Source organism: Cryptomeria japonica, chromosome 11 (assembly GCF_030272615.1).
Source record: "Cryptomeria japonica chromosome 11, Sugi_1.0, whole genome shotgun sequence".
Classification (NCBI taxonomy): Eukaryota; Viridiplantae; Streptophyta; class Pinopsida; order Cupressales; family Cupressaceae; genus Cryptomeria; species Cryptomeria japonica.
This window is the reverse complement of record NC_081415.1, coordinates 718,534,168-718,555,384: the sequence shown is the minus strand read 5'-3', so window position 1 is coordinate 718,555,384 and position 21,217 is coordinate 718,534,168. Positions and strand designations below refer to the sequence as shown.

The following is a 21,217-nucleotide window of genomic DNA, read 5'->3' as shown; positions in this document are numbered from 1 at the left end:
GATCGATAAAGTGTCTCATCAACAGATGTAGATTCATCATTCTTAGATAATTTATAGTTAGTAGTCATATGAGTACTTACTGGTATAGAATCCTCCATTCCAAATTTCTTCAAGATTTCCTTTATGTACTTGGATTGAGTAATTAAAATCTCATCTTTCATTTGCAGTATCTGTAAACCTATAAAATACTTTATCTCACCGATTAATGACACCTCAAATTCTTTGCTCATTTCATTTCCAAAGTTCTTGCATAAGGAGTCATTACCACAAAAAATAATATCATTAACAAATATGGCTGAGATCAATATACCATTGTCCTCATCATTCTTCATGTACATGTTGTTGTTTTCACTTCTCCTTATAAAACCAATTTTGATCAAATAAGAGTGCAGTCTCTCATACCATGCTCTAGGTGCTTGTTTCAGGCCATATAAAGCTTTGTTTAGTTTACATACCTGATCTTTACTCTTGTCTTCAACAAATCCTTCAGGTTGTTCAATGTAAACTTCTTCTTCTAGTATACCATTCAAAAATGCAGATTTAACATCTATTTGATATACCTTGAAATTTTTGAAAGCAGCATATGCCAACAATGTTCTTACTCCCTCAAGTCTAGCCACAAGTGCAAAGGTTTCACCATAATCTATTCCTTCTTCTTGAACATAATCTTTGCAAACTAGTCTTGCTTTGTTGCGAATGACCTCACCTTTTTCATTTAGCTTGTTTCTGAAAATCCACTTTTTATCGATTACATTTTTGTCCTTCAATCTTTGAATCAGTGTCCATGTGTCATTCTTCTTGATTTGATCAATCTCTTCTGTCATAGCATTTACCCAATCTTCACTATTAAATGCCTCTTTTACTATTCTCGGTTCAAATTCAGATATCAGACATGTGTTATGTCTCAGTTTGTTCCTTGTCATCACTGGATCATCCTTATCTCCTATAATTTGACTTGATGCATGATGTCTTCTGACATATTTGGCTAATATAGGCACGGTAGGTTCTATATGATCTTCTTCATCACTTGGTAACTGGACATTATCTACATTTTCTTCAGCAGCTTTCTTGGTAGGACTTCTCGATTGAACATAAACAAAATCTTCATAATCTTCTAGTTCTTTGGAATTTCCTTCATCATTCCTTTCTGCATATTCATCAATTTTCACATTTGCACTTTCTACTATTTTGTTAGATGATTTGATTAGACATTTAAATGCTTTACTTCTAGAAGAATAACCTAGAAATGTTCCTTCCTCACTTTTCTGGTCAAACTTTCCATTTCTATCATCTTTGTGAACATAGCATCTACTTCCAAAGATTTTAAAATAACTTACATTAGGTTTCTTGTCATACCAAATCTCATATGGTGTCTTCATAGTCCCTTTCTTCAGTTGAACTCGGTTCAGGGTGTAAACTGCAGTGCTGATTGCTTCTCTCCAAAATGTTTGAGGTACCTTTTTTTCTATCATCAGGGTTCTGGCACAATCTACAATTGATTTGTTTCTTCTCTCGGCTATCCCATTTTGCTGAGGTGTTCTCAGTGCAGACACTTGCCTTTTTATACCATGATCATTGTAGAATAAGTTAAATTCATCAGAAGTGAATTCTCCTCCTCTATCAGATCTTAGACATTTCAGTTGTCTTCCTGTTTCATTTTCAACTCTTGCCTTGTACCATTTGAACATTTGAAAAGCTTCTGATTTTTCTTTTAAAAATATGACTGACATCATCCTTGAGTAATCATCCACAAATAATATGAAATACTTATCACCATAATAACTTTGAACTTTCATAGGGCCACACAGATCAATATGTACTAGGTCTAAAATTCCTTTAGAAGTGTAGGACTTACTTGTAAAGCTTGATCTTGTCATCTTACCCATCTGGCATCCTTGACATATAGCATTCTCAGGTTTTTCAAGACTCGGTAGACCTCTTACTCCGTGCTTCTTACTTATTTTGATCAAATTATCAAAATTTACATGACAAAACCTTTTATGCCATAACCATGTATCATCTATCTTTGCATAAAGAAACTTGTTCCGAGTTGAGTCAAGATGAAATGTATTACCTTTTGTTTGTGTCCCGGTAGCTGCTAACTTTTCATGCTTGCCATGAACTTTGACAATTCATTTCTGAAATTCTATTTGGTATCCTGTATTGTTTAGCTATGCTACACTCAACAAATTGTATTTCAAGCCTTCAACCCAATATACATCATCACATTTATCATTGTCGAGAAGTATTATAGATCCTTTACCTTTCACCAGACATGGTGCATCATTACCAAATCCTACATAACCTCCATCATAGTCTTCTAATTTAACAAACTTATGTTTATCACCTGTCATGTGATGTGAGCATCCACTGTCTATGATCCAAGAATCATTATTATTTATGTGAGATACTAGGGATTTCTCTTCATACCTTTCTTCATCTGATCCATCTTTAATTGCCACATAAACAACTTCCTCAGTATCAGTTTCATCAGAATTGTCATCGTTGGATTCCTCATCAGCTATTAGACATGTCTTTCTATCCCTCCTTCTGAAGTCTCGGTGTCCTCTGTATTGGTTGTCTTTCTGCGTGTCTTCTTGGTATTCTCTCTTTTCACTAGATTCTCTGTCAGGACAGTTAGAAGCCATATGTCCTATTTTATCACAGATGAAACATTTTAAAGGTAGCTTTCCTTTATACTTACCTTTTCCTCTCGGTAACCTTCTGGCTAATAATGCTTCAAACTCTTCTTGCTTCTTGATTTCCTCATACAGTTTGTGCACTTTTTCCATGTTCTTGCGAAATCTTTCACTTGCTCCACTGTGATCCCCTTCAAAGTACTTACTCACTCTATCATTGTAATCATCCGATTCACCAATATGAAAAGAACTGAATATAGATTCTACTTTATTTACCGAAGACCCGCTGTTATCAAAATTACTTAACTCAAATGCATGTAGCTTACCAATAGTAGCATCCAAAGAAACTAGCATGTTAGGTACAAACTTCAATTCATTGATTGCAGAGACTCGAATAGCATAAGCTGGTAGAAGGGCTCTCAATAACTTACTTGTTATATCCTTTTCTTCAATAGTTCCACCTGCTCCTTTAATTTGATTAATAGTCTCTTTTAATCTTGTATTGTATTGGGTTATGTTCTCACCTTCATTCATTCTCATGGATTCAAGTTGTCCTCTTAGACTATCTACTTTTGCTCTTTGAACATGTTCATCATCGCCATAAACAGATATGAGCTTAGTCCACATTGCTTTTGCATTATTACAGCCTTCTAGATCATTAAACTCTGAGTTGGTCAATGCTGATGTTATTTCAATCATAGCTTGAATATGTTCTTGCTTTGCCTTTATCTCTTCCAAGGTCATCGGATTGGTGCTCGGTGCAATATAATCATTCTCCAGATAATATGTTACATATTCTCCAATTCCTGATAAATGCAGCTTCATCCTTTTCTGCCATGTGGAGAAACTTGACTTGTTCAGCTTTGGTGCATCCCTTTTATACATCTTCGGATCTTTGCCTCAAGTACCTTTAAACTTTTCTTTCGGAGTCCAATGCTCTAATACCAATTGATAGTTTTGATACTAATTGTAAATTACTGATGCCAATAGCTAACAAGATGAGAGGGGGGGTGAATCATACAAACTTAAACTTCCATAAAATCAACAGATTCAACCTCGGTAACATATACTTCAACAATATAACCAAAAATTGCTAAACATGCAAACTCATAAACACATAATCATCATAACACATATAACACCTGATTTAACGTGGAAACCCAAATAGGGAAAAACCACTGTGGGATTTCAGACCCACTAAGAAATATACTCTTTTAGAGTATGCTTAGTTAAAAGCAAATCATGTTAAAGATTACAAACACATTGCTAGATGTGACCCGGTTAAGCGATTTCCCTCAGATCTGTTAGGATCTTCACTTTGTTAGAAGTGACCTTGTGAAAGGATTTCAAACACTCATTTAGAATGTTACCTTGCTAGAGGGTTTACAAATAAGACTGTTAAGTCCACTTGGTTAAAAGATTTCTCTGTTATTCAGAATAAACAACAGTAGTAAATATATCTGCAACTTCACATCTAAAATGCTAAAGCAGATTCTTATTTGCTCAAAACAATCCTATCATAAGACTTATCTAGTCTTCTACTAGGCTTTCTACTCTGTTTTTCAAACAGGTCTTCAAGCTTCTATGCTCGGTAATCACTATGTAGCATCCCTATGCTTACACTTGCCCGCATACATTGTTCATCAATGATTCCTTATTTATAAATAGTTCTAACCGCTTAATTTCCTTGATCACACTTCCCATGATCAATCTTAGCCATCAGATCTTCAATCTTGACCAGGTTCAATGCATCTTTCGATCTAAAAATGTTTTACCTTGCCTCGGGACTTGCAATCCTTCCTTGGAACTTGTACAAGGTTATTGCGGTTCAATCTGCACTGTAGATCTTCCTGCCGATTTTTCATTGCCATAGATCCTTAACAAACTTCATGCGCGGCATTCCAATCATTTATACATCTCCAGCTCATCATTGTCCTTCATTAAATAATGCTTGTATTCATCCAATGCGCTCTGTCATAACTCAGTTGCAACTCAGTAAATACTAAACTTTACTCGGTAGGCATTTCGCCTTCATTAACCGATATCGATAACCTTAGGGTTTATCAACTAGGTTCCTTAGGGTTTACCGACTAGGTTCTTTGCTCGGTGACATAGTATAGTATTAACCTTACAATCAACAACATATGTAGGATATCAAAACAATCTAAACATCATGATCTCATCATTGTCTAACTCGGTAATAGTTGCCCATTGAATAACTTATTTCTCCCCTTTCTTATCACATTCTTTCTGTGTCTTTTATCGACCACTTAATACTCATCAAATCAATCTCCTCAAGATATGGCAACATCATACTGAATCAGAAAATCAATTTCTTGACATCAATGACAAAACAATGTTATAAAGATAGTTATCATCCTTCTTCAGTTATATCAATAATCTCCAACAACCTTCTCAATATCCTTAATGAATATCAACAATCTCTCTTTCTTCTGAAAATGCCAACAATGATGAAAAAGATTCCTGCACCTGATCCATATTGAGTATAAGAACCATCAAAGTACAATTCCCAAAAGTTTGTACTTACTGTCAAGATATCTGCATCAAGAAATTCGATGTGCAAAGGCATGTTATTGTGTAGAGGTGCATCAGTTAATTGATCAACGATGACTTGTCCCTTGATAGCTTTCCAGTCAACATATTTTATGTCAAATTCACTCAGTATCATAACCCATTTGGCTAATCTCCCTGTCAATGTTGACTTTCTCAATAGATATTTGAGAGGATCTATCTTTGCTATTACTTTTACAGAATGAATTAGCATATAATGTCGTGGCTTTTGGATTGCAAAGACAACTGCTAGACATATATTTTCAATTGAGGAATAATTTAACTCATAGCCAACAAGCGTTCTACTAATATAATAAACTGCTCTTTCTTTTCCTTCATCATCACGTTGAGCTAGGAGAGCGCCTAATGATACACTTGTTGCTGAGACATAGAGTAACAATGGTTTCCCCTTGGTTGGTGATATCAGTACTGGAGGACTCATAAGATATTCCTTTATTTGCAAGAAAGCTTCTTCACATTTTATATCCCATTTGAATGGAACATTTTTATGAAGAAGATAGGTAAATGGAAGACATCTATCAGCTAATTGAGAGACAAATCTCCTGATTGATTGCAACCTTCCTTGTAAAGATCGCAATTGACTTATGTTCTTGGGTGATTCCATCTCCATGATAGCTTTAACTTTTCCAGGATCTACTTCAATGCCATGAGCTAATATAAAGTACCCAAGGAGCTTTCCAGAGGTTACCCCAAATGCACATTTCTTTAAATTTAATCTCAATTGATATCTTTCCAGCTTGTCAAAAATCTTGCTTAAAATGTCCAAATGTTCTTTTCTTGTGTGAGATTTTGCAAGTATGTCATCGACATAATCTTCCATGAATGTATGCATCATGTCATGAAAAATTATCGTCATATCCCTTTGATAAGTTGCTCCTGCATTCTTAAGCCCAAATGGCATAACATTCTAGCAATATGCTCCCCATGCACAGGTGAAAGTTGTCTTCTCTTGATCTTTAGGTGCGATTCTTATTTGATTATATCCTGAGAAGCCATTCATTAATGAAAACATCTTGTGTCCTGCTGATAACTCCACTATGATATCAATGTTTGGTAGCAGGAAATCATCTTTTGGACATGCTTTATTCAGATCTCTGAAATCTGTACAGACTCTTATGCTTTTGTCTGGTTTTGATACCGGTACAATACTTGAGACCCATTCTGGATAAGTAATTGGTCTTATGAAACCCACTTCTAATAGTTTCTTGAGCTCGGTTTTGACAAGGAGAGCAATATGCGAATGCATCTTTCTTAGCTTCTGCTTAACAGGTTTTGCTTTTAAATCCACATTAAGATGATGCATGATAAGATCTGGGTTAAGTCCTGGCATATCTGCATAAGACCAAGCAAAATTTATTTGTCTTTGCTGAAAGAATTCCATGAACTCTTTCCTCTCTCTTTCTGATAATGAGGCAGAAAAATGAAGTATTTTAGGATCTTTTGATGTATCAATGTTTACTACTTCTATTGGTTCTATCAGGATAGCAGATCTCTCTTGAAAATATGCAGGAAAAATGTCAAACTTTCCATCTTTTGATGCCTCTAGGAAGTTTTCACCATCAGATACGCCCTTTGTTTTCTATTTTGATTGATCTAATGTTGCCATGAAATGGTTTTCAACAATAGGTCTTTTTCCTTGTTTTATTTCGCTTTTGTGACTGGAAAGCTTGACATTCTCCTGACTATGAGAAACATCACTTGATTCTGCAGTGGAAGATATCTTAGGATGGATGGGTTCAATAATGTTAAGGTACACAACTAAGTCATGATCATTGGAAAAAACATTTAGTTCGGGGATGTTTAAATTATCCCAATCAATTAGTTTAGGATGCAACAGGGGTAAATCATAATCACTGTCATCATTAGGTGTTTCAATGTTCATGACATAGTGATCATAGCTTGGCGTAGAATAGGTATTGTCATAGATTAAATGTTTTTGAGAATTGTCTTTCTCAAGCATTTCCGAATTAGTCTTAACAAGATTAATATTAGCATTTTTTAGTTCACACTCAAGTGGTCTTTCAATTGACGTTTGTCCATTAAACGAATGGATTATATCCACACACACATCTTTGATACTACAAATTCCTTCTTGATTGACCTCATTTGCATTTAGAAGTTGACATATTTGTGCATATGATGAAGTAGATTCTTTTAATAGATTTTGTCTCCTTTCAACTTCAACTTCTTTTGGACTAATAGTTAGTCCAACTTGACTATCCCTTAGCTCTTCCATGGTTCTTCCATATTTGATCCATGTCTGTGCTTCATGTGACATTGCTTCTCTGTCTTTGTCATTTCCTTTCCTTTTTGTATATGCCTCTTTTCTCTGGATTCTGAGTTTTTCTTGCCTTCTTTCTAACTTCATCTTTTGTTCTGATATAGACAAGTCTTCTTTCGTGATAGATACTTGATCTTCATTATGTTCTTTACTTGATGTAGTGGATAAGACATCTGGACTCCATAATTCATATTCATTGGAGTCTATTTCTGAATCCTGATCCAAGATTACTCCACTATATCATACTAGAATGTCATATGGTGCAAAGAGTTCTCTGATTTATGCCATCTCTATTTTTACTGCTTCTGGAATATCTTGTGAAGATTTTGCCTTTGTTTGTATTTTTAGAACTTGTTGACAAGATTTGTCTTCATCTTGAATGATGTTCTCCTCCTCTTTCTTTTCATGTTCTTCTTGCTTCTTTTGTTTATTGGTTACTGTTTCGACTGCTTGATGTAGCTTTTCTTGCCAATTTTCTTCTTTAGAAATTGATTTCTTTCTCCATTTTTGCTGTTGATGATTATGTTGCTTTTGATTAGACTTTAGATATCCTAGCCCGGATTTATCTTCTGTGGATTGTGAGTGTGGACAAATGGGTTCTGAAATACCTTGATGTTGCTTACCAATTGGTCATTTTCTTTCATATCCCATCTTTTGCATGATTTCATATCCTTTGCCACATTGTTTTATGGGAATATTGACTTCTGTTGTTGTTGATATAGTTTTATCTTCATCTTTGTATAACCAACCAAGAATGTCTTTGTCTTCATTTTCCTCTTCGAGAGTTCCAGCACTAACGAAGGTTCCTTTAAACATATGTTTTGATTTTCCTGATGTCTTTGATTGAATATCTGTAGGCTTTCCATATGACTTAGGGGAAAGTGGAAAATTTTGCAAAGAATATTTTCCCATTCCTTCATCATTTAACTTGAGCTTTTCTTCAAAAGTTTCCCATAGCTTTGCTTGAATTTCTTTAGTAGGATATACCGATTCTCTGTTATGTGGAACTCTTGTATCTTGTGTTGGCTTCAAATTATTGCAATATTGATTGGAATATGCAATTATAGTGATTTCTTTTCCTTCATGAGGAAATTTTACACACTGGTGATATGTAGAAGGAATTGCTTGCATCTTGTGAATCCATGGTCTTCCTAGAAGAATATTGTAGGAGAGGTTCAAATCTAAAACTTGACACAATGTATCCTTTTCCACAGGTCCTATCTTTATTGGTAGCACAACAGTTCCTTTAGAAGAACGTTCTGCTTCATCATAAGCCTTGATGGTTATTTTCTTTTTCGGGTCTACTGCATTCTCTGAATATCCCAAAGCTTTAATCAAACTTAATGCACAAATGTTTAATCCAACTCCTCCATCTATGAGCACACGTTTGACATGAGTTTTATTTATGGAGACTTCAACATGTAAGGGAGCATTGTGAGGATGTTGCAAGGATGCGTCATCATTTTCAGAAAATGATAAGCAATGAGGAGCTATGAGGTGTCCTACCATATTTTGGAACTGATCTATATCCAAATCTTTTGAAACTATTGTTTCCACTAAAGCTTTCTCCAAAATGTCCTTATGCATAGGTGAAATCTTGAGAAGTTCCAGAATTGATATTTGAGTGGGTATTCGTTGTAATTGCTATACAAAATTATATTGTTGTGGATTGGGTGTTGGATCTTTTGCTACACCTGGAAAAGTAACCTTTGCTTTGCTTCTCGTGATAACATTGATTGGTTCTGAAGATGAATTTTCGTTAACAATAATTACATTTACCACATCATCGTATGTATAAGTGTAATTCACTTTGGTTTTTCCTTTGTCATCTTTTAATTGGGACGATTCGCCTTTGTCATAATTTGGGAGTGGAGTTTTGAAAGCCAAGTGTGATTCGTTCGTTTCATGGCTATCTACTATAATGGTTCCATTATCAATTAGATCTTGGATAAGGTGTTTCAATCTTTGACAATCATTTGTTAGGTGTCCTTTATTCCGATGATAGTTGCAAAAATGATTGTCATTCCACCAATTGGGCTTGACTGGTGGTTCATAATTTCTTGTTTCTGGCAAAACAATCAATTTATTAGCAATTAAAGTTTTTAGAGTTGATTCTAAAGATTCTCCAATGTTTGTGAATTTTGTTTGAGGATTGGAGAAAAAGGACTTAGCTTTGTTGTTTTCTGGATTGTTATTGCTTGGGTTTTGACTTGATAGATTGAAAATTGGTTGTTGTTGTTTTGTATTGCTATTATCGTCATTCCCTTCATTGCTGACATTCCTATTCTTTGACCAGAACTTGGGTTTGTCATTGTTGTTGTTGTTGTATGAATTATTGTAAAGTTTTAGTTCTCCTTTCTTTACCATTGCGTTCTCTATTTTTAGTCCATTCTCGATCATTTTGGCAAAAGAGGGAGGGCATTGCATCCTTAGTCGATAACTCATTTCATTGATAAGATTATCAATGAATATGTCCATTTTTTCTTGATCAGGTACATCTCGGGGATACCTATTAAACATGCGTTTCCATCATTGTAAGAAAATCATAAAGGACTCACCATTCTTTTGCTTAACATTGCAAAGATCTAGCATTGTTATTTCATTCCTTATATTGTAGGAATATTGTGAAATAAACCTATTCACAAGTTCTTCAAAGGATTTGATTCCGGATGGTAATCTTGAAAACCACTCCATTGATTGTCCATTTAAACTCCTAGGAAAAAGACGCATAAGGTAAGTTTCATCGTGAGCAAATTCCATGCTCATAGTGCAAAACTCCCTAATATGATCTTGAGGATCAGATCTTCCATCGTATTTGTCATATTTAGGAATCTCGCAATGTTGCGAAAATGGTATCATATTCAGATTTTTATCAAAAGGATATGAGCATATATCTTCTAATGAATATTTCTTGGAGCTTGTCCCATTTTGCATGTCTTGTATTTGTTGTTGAAGAGTTTGTACTTGTTGAGTAAGGTTTGATAAGAGATTATCTGCATAGTTTCTTCTTGTTTCTTCGTAAGTCTTTTTGTCACTACGCACTTTTCTTTTATCATCCCTTTCTTTCCTTGTTTCTCCATTATTTTCTTTGTTCACATCTTCATCATTTTGCTCGTCTGTGTTTTGGGTGTTACTTGTCTCTGCATCTTGTTTCAAGCTTTCCATGTTAAATTCTTGTGGTAGTTTAGCTCCAGATTTTGCCAACATCAAGATATATTTTTCTTTTTGTTTTGCCAACAATTTTTCCATTAGCCTATCAAATTTGAAATCTTGTTCAAGGTCTCTAATGGTTCTATTGACCGCTTCTTCGTCAACAACGGTAAATCCAAAAGTGTGGAATATGGGAATATCTTCTTCCTCCATTTTTTATTGTTTTCTAAGTTGTTCGTGTTGGGCTCTAGTCCAAACTGGCATGTGTTTATTTCAAAGTTGTTTGAAAGTTTCAAAGGACAAAGTCAATAGGTGATTATTGGTTTAAGAAGATATGATTTGTTGATCTTACCACTATTGTTTGTTCGTTGGGATAAAGCGTCTCTTTGTTGAAAGGCACGTCTTTGTAAAGTTTCACCATCAAATTCTGTACCGCAGCCACGTAAGTAGTGACGAAAACGGTGTAGAAATGTCTTATGTTTCAATAAGATTTTGCGATTGATATACAAGAATTTTATCTTTTTATGAGTAGCTTTATAACTGAGTTTTCTTTTCTTAAGGTGATACTTAAAAGTTATATAAGCATTTGACAATTCACAAGTTTGTTTGATTCCAAAGTTGGTGCATTTTTGGTTTTGATATAACCTAGGTTCAAAATAGGAAAGATATATCTAAGATTAGGAACCTAGTATAGATCTGATCAAGCTTTGTGATAGAGGATTTGATTATCCTAATGAGAAACTTGACAAAGATGTTGATTTTTGCACTTAAGATGGTTGAATCGATAGCTTGTTAAATGTTGATGTTTACAAAACCTTTTGAGTATAACCTGTTGGATTAGCAACCTAGTTGTTTGAGCTAGTTTGAAAATACGTGATGGTTTAGAGACAAACCTACTTCAAGAATTATTTTGACATTGATGTTTTAACACTTTGATTCTGATCTAGTGTTAGAAAGCTTTTGTATTACCCTTTTGATCAAACTTTTTTTAGAAATTTGTTGGATTTTTGCTCACTTGTAAATGATAATTTTCTTCAATTTTTGACCATTCAGAACATGTTATAGACATAGAAGACACAATGTTTAATAAATAAAATGCACAAGCAAGTACAAATCTTATGGCAGGCTGAAACAATAGTTGTTGAATCTCACGTGGAGTTTCCCCCGAGGCTACGCTATTCAAAGCGGATATTTAGATGCTTGACCCCACTGGTTCCACCCTCGACACTCACTTCTTTGGGGCAACCAAGCACCACTTTCCATGAAATCTCCCCATGGAAAACTTTATATCTCTACTAGGAACTGTATGTATGTGAGCCGCTTCAGAGGTCCGACCTCCTACGCCAACAACTAGAAGGATTTTGGCAACTAGTACAAGTGGTTTTTAGTAAAGGCTTCCGATCATGTGGCCATACATGCGGCACTTTCAGCTCTGTAAATACAGAAGGTTCCTAGCCTATAGAGGTTACACTCCATAGGGTTTATGGGGAAACATAGTGTCAGTATGAACTTATTAGTACATGTTGTTTGAGACTTTTGTCACAAACATGATTTATTTATAGTGGATTGGAAGGACTCGGTATTTGCCTGTTTCCACTTTAGGTCGTCCCCCTCTCACTGGCCCCCTCAAGGTAGCTCGGGAAGGCAGACCCTCTAAAATATTTTTAATTGCTTGAAAGTAAAGAAAGCGTAAAAGAGTGGGTTTGGCTTTTTGGTCACCCAATTAAGGGGAGAGCATATACCTACCACTTCCGAGACACAGAATACAAGTGTTCTTTTTAACCTTTTCAAAGCAATTATTAGCTAAGTCCTATTTGGAGATGTTGCTCCAACAAGCATGGTGTTTATTTTAGCACTTTTAAAAGTCTATATGCAACTATTTTAGAGAAAATACCAAAATGCAAGTTGCATGCTGTTAATTCATCCTCTTAGTTAAACTAGATGAACAAGATATGATATATTACTTCCCAAATGAAGACTTCTAATTAGCTAGATGATAAAATGCATAAAATTTGTCTTAAATGCCATCCTGCACACACATGTTAGTAATATGAAAAATCTGATTTCTTAGACATTTGGACCTGCAAGAAAATTTTGTCAATTTTATAAATAGAAGCGCTAACCTAACATATGCGCCATCTTTTTGTTCAAAAGCGCTAAACTGCAGATCAAAAGTGCTAACTTAGACTACAAAAGCATTGCTCTGTGGATACAAAAGCGTGATTTCTTTGACATATACGCTAACCTATGATGCAAATGCGTGAACCTGTGATGCGAATGTGCAAAATTTAAGACACAAACGCTAACCTATATGACATAGGCGCTAACCTATGATGCAAATGCACAATTTTTCAGACAAAAGAGCTAACTTGCATGACATATGCGCTAACCTATGATGCCAATGCTCTAATTTGTCGAACAAAAGTGCTGTCAGAATTCACACATGTGTGAATCTGCATTACAAAATGCGTTAATTTAACTTTTTGCGAGATTTTTAAAGGTATATGTGAGGTCCAGCCCCACGGTGGGCGCCAAAATGTGTGAGCTTGAATTTCATGCTCAGAATGTTACCTGTAATAAGTTAGTTTCACAAAATACAAATGGAAATGCATATAGGAAATCCAAATTCAACCAATGAAACTATATGAAATATATACTAAATTAAAACATTATTTTACCTTCATGATTTATGTCTCATTGTGTCCTAACTCCACTGTTCCTGGTTGCAGATGGTGTGCTCTCAGACAATGCACTGTTGGCTTCCAAGATGGCATATGAAGAATGGACTGATAACTTGTAGTTAACTGACACTATGATATGCAAATGCTACATGATTATGCTAAATGATAATTGCTATATTGCTATTTGCTTCAAAAACTCACGAATGCATAAGATTAGCTTACAAAATGCATTTGCAATCTCTTGAAGTCTAACTTGAAGATTAACTCTCTCAACTGAAGCTCTTGATTTTATAGACCTTGAGAGGATTAGATGATGTGGCTCAGATCAACGGTCCTGATCAGATTTGCAGATTTGGATGACTATGAGCAAAGATGAAGGTTGAGAGAAAGGGGGAAGGAGAAGACAAGTGTCGCTCATCTCACCTTGACTGGGTTATAGAATCTAGGGATGGTTGGAGGAAATTTAGGCATGGTAGGACAAGTGGACTCAAGTCCTTCCTAAGATGTAGGGGGTGTTGGAGAGAATATAAGAAATGGTTATGAAATATGTGTACGTACACAATTTTCATTAAATTTTGGAAGTTGAAGATAAATGATGAATTAATATTTAAGAAATATTAATTTCTTTAGCCACATGTTTGATGAGTTGGCAAAGGGAAGATGAAATGGAGATGGAAGGTGAGTTGGAAAAGGGATTAAATAATTTTGAAATTATTTAATATTTGAGACTATAGGATAGGAGAATAACTATTTAAATATTGGATATTTAATTGTTTAGAGGAGATAATTAAATATTAGATATTTAATTAACTTGGTTAGAGGAATAATTAAATATTAGATATTTAATTAATTAGAGGAATAAGATAGATGAATTAATTAATAAAATATTAATTAATAGAAAGACATGAAAATGAATTAAATAAATTAATCTTTTCAAATTAACTATTTAATAGAAGAATAATTATTAAATAAATATAAAATATTTATTTAATTGCTCATAGCCAATTTTAGGTGTATACAATTATGATGTATTATTAGCGAATTAATTTAATTTTTTACAAGAAATTATAAAATTTTGGCACATCCGATCTAATCATGTATCGAATATTTTGGCGAATCTTTGAGTTAAAAAATTTAATAGAATAAACTCTTTTGCGAAGTAAATAGGAGTAAAATAAAATTTTGTAAAAATGTGGCAATTTAGGTCACCTAAAAACTTGAACTATTAGCCAAATTTTGATTTTTAAAATTTTAAAAATAGCCAATTGGCGAATATTAGCCACTAAAAAAATCATTGATTTCAAGTTCTTATTTATGTGATAAAATTTGAATTTGAATCGAAGTTATTTAATTTTTCTACCTACTGTGTTGAATTTGAATTGGAATCTCCATATTTCCCCATTTATGTTTGAGTTGATTGTTTTTGTTGTTCAATTCATGGCTTTACACAAGCACTGTGATGGATGCAGGTGATATGATCGGTAACAGCTCTGAAGTGACCATATTAGCTTGGTTTGAGTTGGACAGATGGGACGGGGGATGCAGAAAAGTGTTGAAAGGGTCCTGTGGTCTGATGCAGACGTGGACAAATTATGACCATCACGTGACATTTGATTGGCCATGTCAATGTCCACGGGTGCTCACATGGCATGGGGTTGCCATCATGTCATTTTGTATTGCCTCCAAGTCGACTTATTTAGGCTTAATATGTTATCGTTTTAATGTTTAATGCATACTTTAATGTTTTTATCATGGTCCCTTTATTGGGCACGCGATCTTATTTGAAAGAACTCAAAAACTTTTATTTGAATCAATGTGAAAGGTTTAAATGTTTACGCGTGAACATAAAGATTTATATTTTGAATGCAAAAGATACACTTTATGATTAATTCGTGTGATTGTTTAATGGTATTATTTATTTGTTCAATATTAAACATGTGATAGGACACACGTTGACAAATACTGAGTGGTTAGATGGACACCTATGGGCCCCTAACTGCCTAAGACCTATCACACGTTTAGATCCCCTCACACGCAATGGCTCCTCTCCCCTAACCCAACTTACAACTAAGTGGGGAGATTTATGAGGCTTAAGGTGAGTGAGGTGGAGCAATGATAAAAGTAAAAGATGACGAGAGCATTGTTTATTCAATTTTCGAAAAAAGAAAAAACACCCTCTTCCAAAAGCAGAGGAAAAGTTAGTTAGCAGGACAAGGATTGCGCCAATGCCTCTTTGCCCGCATCAATAAAACCACACGCTTTTTAATGCCAATTGCCGGATGCGTCTCATTTGAGCAAAAGCAAACAAAGATAAATCCACTCAACATTGGAATCTGCAATTTTGCGGCCACTGAGGTCATATGGTGGGCCGTCATGTGACCGTCAACGGCCGGCTGGAGGAGCTGCGACAGACCAAATTTGGGAATCCCCGGATTTCGGACACAACAAGTGCATGACGACTGTAAGCATATAGAAAATTTTCCTAATTATACCTTGTCTGGCCCGTCGGATATGCTAAAAGTGCCCGGATTATAAGCATGAGGAAAGTGCCCGAATTATAAGCTCACTTTCGTGCATGGATAATTCTATGGAAGTACTGTGGGCAATGGCGAGGAAATCTGCAGGTCTTGAATGGAGTCTGCAGCACTTGGAGGTCAGCAGCAGATGCCCAGGTTCGAATCCGGGGCAATAGTGGCTGAATGTTTGGGGTCATGGTGGGTTAAGGCGTATGTAGAGAGAAGAAAGGCACAAGTACAGGTGTGGCGTTCTATGGCATTAAAGTCCCTGCGACTGCTTTTTGCGCTGCTGGTCGGCCTAACTTTGCTGTTCACGCTTAGCACAGAGCTTACTTACAGGGTGGGTGTGCATGGTATTCTCAACCAGACGCTTAACAAGAGTTTGTTTGTCTGGCCGGGCCACAAGGCCCTGATCTCAGGTTCCCAGGGCCTGGCTGTGAATTTTAACCAGACGCTGTTATCTTATGCTGCGATTCAAATTGGAGAGGCGGAGGAGCGGCAGCAGATTGGGCATCTGCTGGATGCGTCTAGCGCGTCTTATGATGCTATGGAGCGGCGGTATGGGGGGAGGGGCCGTTCCATAACTTATAGGTCGGACCGTGACCTAGACTTGCGTTCTGACCTGCGTGGAAGAGGATCCTCGCGGAACAGGATCCCTGTGCAGCTGTTACATCCTAGATATGCCAATTACTGGCCAGTGTTCCGCCGTGCCCTGCGGTCATGGGTGCAAAACAAGCGCTTTGAGCCTACAGTTATGGCTGAACTTATTGATCTGGTAAAGGTTCCGTTAGACGAGCACTACATGAAGGTCAGTTTAGCAGAACAGCAGCGGTCTGGCAATCCGCTTGATTCTCGCATTAGCTATCGACCGGATCAGCAGGCTTTCCCGCTCAATCAAGCAGGACAACGACGGGGATACCGCAGCTGTGCAGTGGTAGGCAACAGTGGCATCCTGCTGCAGAAGCCCCATGGGCCTCTTATTGATTCCCATGACATGGTGATCCGGCTCAACAATGCCCGGACCGCTGGGTTCCAAAACAACGTGGGGTCTAAGACAACGCTTGCCTTTGTAAATTCAAATATACTTCATTCCTGCTCCAGACGGGCCGGGTGCTTCTGCCATCCCTATGGAGAAACAGTCCCAATTATCATGTACATCTGCCAGGCTGTGCATTTTATGGACTATGCGCTCTGCAACGCCTCCCACAAGGTGCCCTTGCTGATCACAGATGCCCGTTTTGACAGCCTCTGTGCTAGAATTGTGAAGTACTATTCGCTGAAGAATTTCGTGGAGACTACTGGGAAGCACCCCGAGGAATGGAGCTCTGCACATGAAGGTTCCATGTTTCATTATTCTTCGGGTATGCAGGCGGTAATGCTGGCATTAGGGATCTGTGAGAAGGTCAGTATTTTTGGATTTGGGAAGAGTGGTCAGGCAAAGCATCATTATCATACCAATCAGAAATTTGAGCTCAAGCTTCATGATTACGAGGCAGAGTATCAGTTCTATGCTGATTTGGTCAATGGGTCACAATATATACCTTTCCTCAGTGAGGCCGGGATCAAGCTTCCTCCGGTACAGATATATTTTTGATCGTTAATTTTTCTGTTTCTTTTTCTTCCTTTTTCGGTTCAAATGGGTTTTGGGATTCTTGAATTGTTTCAAACCGTGAAGTGCTCATTGTATTCTTGGAAATGAAAATGAGTTCCAAGGAAAAACCTCCAGTCTTGTGAAACTAGCCTTTCTAAACATTTTGATTTGTTGATTATCTTCTTTACCTTGGTGCTACTGGATGCATTGGGATATTTGTGCAATTGCCTGTTACTTATCAAGTTGCAGATCTGTGCACTATCTAGAAATTGCATCTTCACATGTGTGATAATGCCTGAATTGCTACAAACATCTGCAATGTAAATGTAAGAATGCATTTTCATCCACTTTTGCTCCCCACAACAAGAATTGAAAGATCAATTCCAAGGGTCTGCTGATCTCGTGAGGCTTCTTTGTGTATTTCTCTTGGTCTGAATCAATCTGTTTAACTGTGGTGCTTCCGAATGCATGGATACATTGTATGCAAGAATACATTGCTTGTGAAGTTGCAGATGTAAGCACCATTGATATGAAAAACGAAATAAAATCTCAGTGTTCTCCGATGACCGAAATAGGTCAATGGGAGTTGAAAGTATAGACAGTAGAAATTGCATCTTCACAAATGTAGTAATTTCTGAATTGGTATGAACTTTGACGTCGATGCTGTCAACCATGTAAATCTGTGAATGCATTTTTATTTTTATTTGTTCTCAGAAAGAATTGAATGATCGAATCTAAAGAAGAAGCCTCGATCTTGTGGTTTTTCTTGTCTAAGCATCTTGACTTCTGGATCATATGATCCCGCTGTAAGCAGACATTTCTTTTCAAGTTGCAAATGTAAGCATGAGTGAAGGATTGCATCTTCACAGATGTTGTCATGTCTATATTGCAATGCATTTAAGGCTGACTGTGTCAATGTAAAATTTTAATTTCATGGACTCCCAAGAGTTTTTATTTTATTTTTCTTTTATTGTTGTTGTTGTTTAAGTTTTTCGATAAAGGTTAAAAACCAGATTTTAAAAGGTCTCCATCCCTTTTACATAGACCAGAACAGATACATCAATGAAATCCCAGAAAATAGCAAATGAACAGAAACAAGGATCAAATAGCACTAAGAATGTGAAACACCTTTATGCAAGCATCTTGGCCCATGGCAGAATGTTTTATTGAAGCGCTTCTGAATCCATGGACATCATTTTGCGATTATTCATTGCTTGTGAAGCAAGAACAGTTTATGAGAATTATTTACAAATGTAAGAAAAAGCTGAAGCATTGTACTTTCTCAAATGTGCCAATTTCAGCATTCCTATCAAGTCAATTCTCCACACCAAGTACAGAGTTTGTTAAGGTGCTTTTTTTCTCCTTAGCTCTCTACAGGTCTAACATGGCAAAGTAAGGCGTCTGAGTTCATCTTGGAATGAAAAGTTGCAACATGAATTATTTTCTTCAATGCATTGTCTCATCAATAGGGCAATGCTTTTGTTGTTAACTAGCACTTAGTGTTCCTGATTGAAGCATCGGTGTCAGTACTACAATGAAGTCAAGGTTACCACACGCTTTAAAGTAGGGATGATTCGTTGCAAGCTATTTCCTTTCACAGTTGACATCGGCCAGTTCTAAGCATGAAAATACGTGTACCAAAATCTTCATGGATAGGTTTGTATTTAAACTGCAAAGCAACAGTAACTATGTACATTGATGTTGAGCTTAGACCATGGTTTATGAAATATGGCTTTTTACTATTGATGTGATCAAGTAGCACATCGTGGGCAATCAATTTGTTTTAAGGCTTCTGAATAAGTGGCCAATCAGAAACTGTAGATGTAAATTGTTGTGAAGAGAAAACCCACTTTGTAATATATGAATGAGTTGTATCATTCCATCGTCATGGATATACTAGCAGCAAATCCTGCTAACCTAATTCAATGTAAGAAAATGTGAGATATGAAAACATGGAGAAGCATTGATATAACAGCTTATCTGTGTTGACTGTGTATCTGATACAGGACAAGATATGCTATTGAATATATAAAATCCTTTCTTGCATTTGTATGTAACACTTCTGCAAAAACATTTATATGAAAATCTTTGTAAATGAATGTCCAGTTTGTGATTGGATGTTTTGTTTCTTTATTTTTGTTTTCTCCAAAAAATTTCATTACCCAGAAGAGTTTTGAAACTAGCACCTTATATTGCATAAGGGGAACAATTTGGATCCATTGGTGTAGTTGAAATGTACCAGCACAGATACACACACACCAATGATACAAAACCACAGTAATTATCTCAGGCAATTAAGATAATGAAATGTAACAACACAGTTGCACCCCAATAATATGAAAAGATGGAGAAGCATTGATATAACAGCTTATCTGTGTTGATTATGTATCTGATACAAGACAAGATATGCTATTGAATATATAAAATCCTTTCTTGCATTTGTATGTAACATATCTGCAAAAGCATTTATATGAAAATCTTTGTAAATGAATGTCCAGTTTGTGATGATTTGTTTTGTTTCTTTATTTTTGTTTTCTCCAAAAATTTTCATTACCCAGAAGAGTTTTAAAATTAGCACCTTATATAGCATAAGGGGAACAATTTGGATTCATTAGTGTAGTTGAAATGTACCAGTACAGATGCACACACCAATGATACAAAACCACAGTAATTATCTCAGGCAATTAAGATAATGATATGTAACAACTCAGTTGCACTCCAATGATATGAAAAGATGGAGAAGCATTGATATAACAGCTTATCTGTGTTGATTATGTATCTGATACAAGACAAGATATGCTATCGAATATATAAAAATCCTTTCTTGCATTTGTATGTAACACCTCTGCAAAAACATTTATATGAAAATCTTTGTAAATGAATGTCCAGTTTGTGATTGGTTGTTTTGTTTCTTTATTTTTGTTTTCTCCAAAGATTTTCACTACCCAGAAGAGTTTTAAAACTAGCACCTTATATTGCATAAGGGGGAACAATTTGGTGTGTAGTTGAATTGTACCAGCACAGATACACACACACCAAAGATACAAAACCACAGTAACTATCTCAGGCAATTAAGATAATGAAATGTAACAACACAGTTGCACTCCAATAATATATATCTCAGACAATAATGATAAATTGATTGTACAGAGGTGAACACTTGTTGAGAGATTGTACAGGGAAATAGTGCCAATACAGTAGAGTAAAATCAACTGAGAATGGATCAATTTCCTCAATACACAGGTCTGTAAATGAGATGTGCAAAACCTGATCCCAGAATTAGGTAAAACCACCCCAGCACCTTGCAGGTACAGTGGCGAACATATAATGAGATGCTTCAGGTTGGATATTGGTCATTGAATTCATCCCTTGAATTTGCAGATCTGAGGTAACTTGCTGGGACTATGAGTATCTTTTGGGCGGCAATAGGTGAGAGGGTGGTTGCACCCTTAGGAAGTGGTGCATTCTGCCACTTGTGTACTTCTGAGACACCCCTTTTCTTTATGCCAGCGTCAGTCTCCAAGTCACCACCACCTGTCTTTAATGTCTTGTCTTGTATCAGATACAAGTGGTGCATTCTGCCACTTGTGTACTTCTGAGACACCCTTTTTCTTTATGCCAGCGTCAGTCTCCAAGTCACCACCACCTGTCTTTAATGTCTTGTCTTGTATCAGATACATGATCAACATAGACTATCGATACGTATTTATGATCATAACAGGCAATATTTATCTGTGTTGATTATGTATCTGATACAAGACAATTTA

At 36.1% G+C, this 21,217-nt stretch overlaps 1 protein-coding gene across 1 annotated transcript; it reads left to right on the top strand.

Annotated features, from left to right (window-relative positions):
• The first annotated feature begins 15,739 nt into the window (after positions 1-15,739).
• LOC131061294 (beta-1,6-galactosyltransferase GALT29A) lies at positions 15,740-18,409 on the top strand. Its single transcript, XM_057994905.2, has one exon. It carries the CDS (start codon positions 15,975-15,977, stop codon positions 17,451-17,453), a length of 1,479 nt encoding a protein of 492 aa, XP_057850888.1. The 5' UTR covers positions 15,740-15,974; the 3' UTR covers positions 17,454-18,409.
• The last annotated feature ends 2,808 nt before the right edge of the window (positions 18,410-21,217 follow it).

What these genes read in the sequence shown, in the direction of transcription:
- LOC131061294 (XM_057994905.2), top strand. Translation starts at nt 15,975, where the DNA reads ATGGAGTCTGCAGCACTTGGAGGTCAGCAGCAGATGCCCAGGTTCGAA.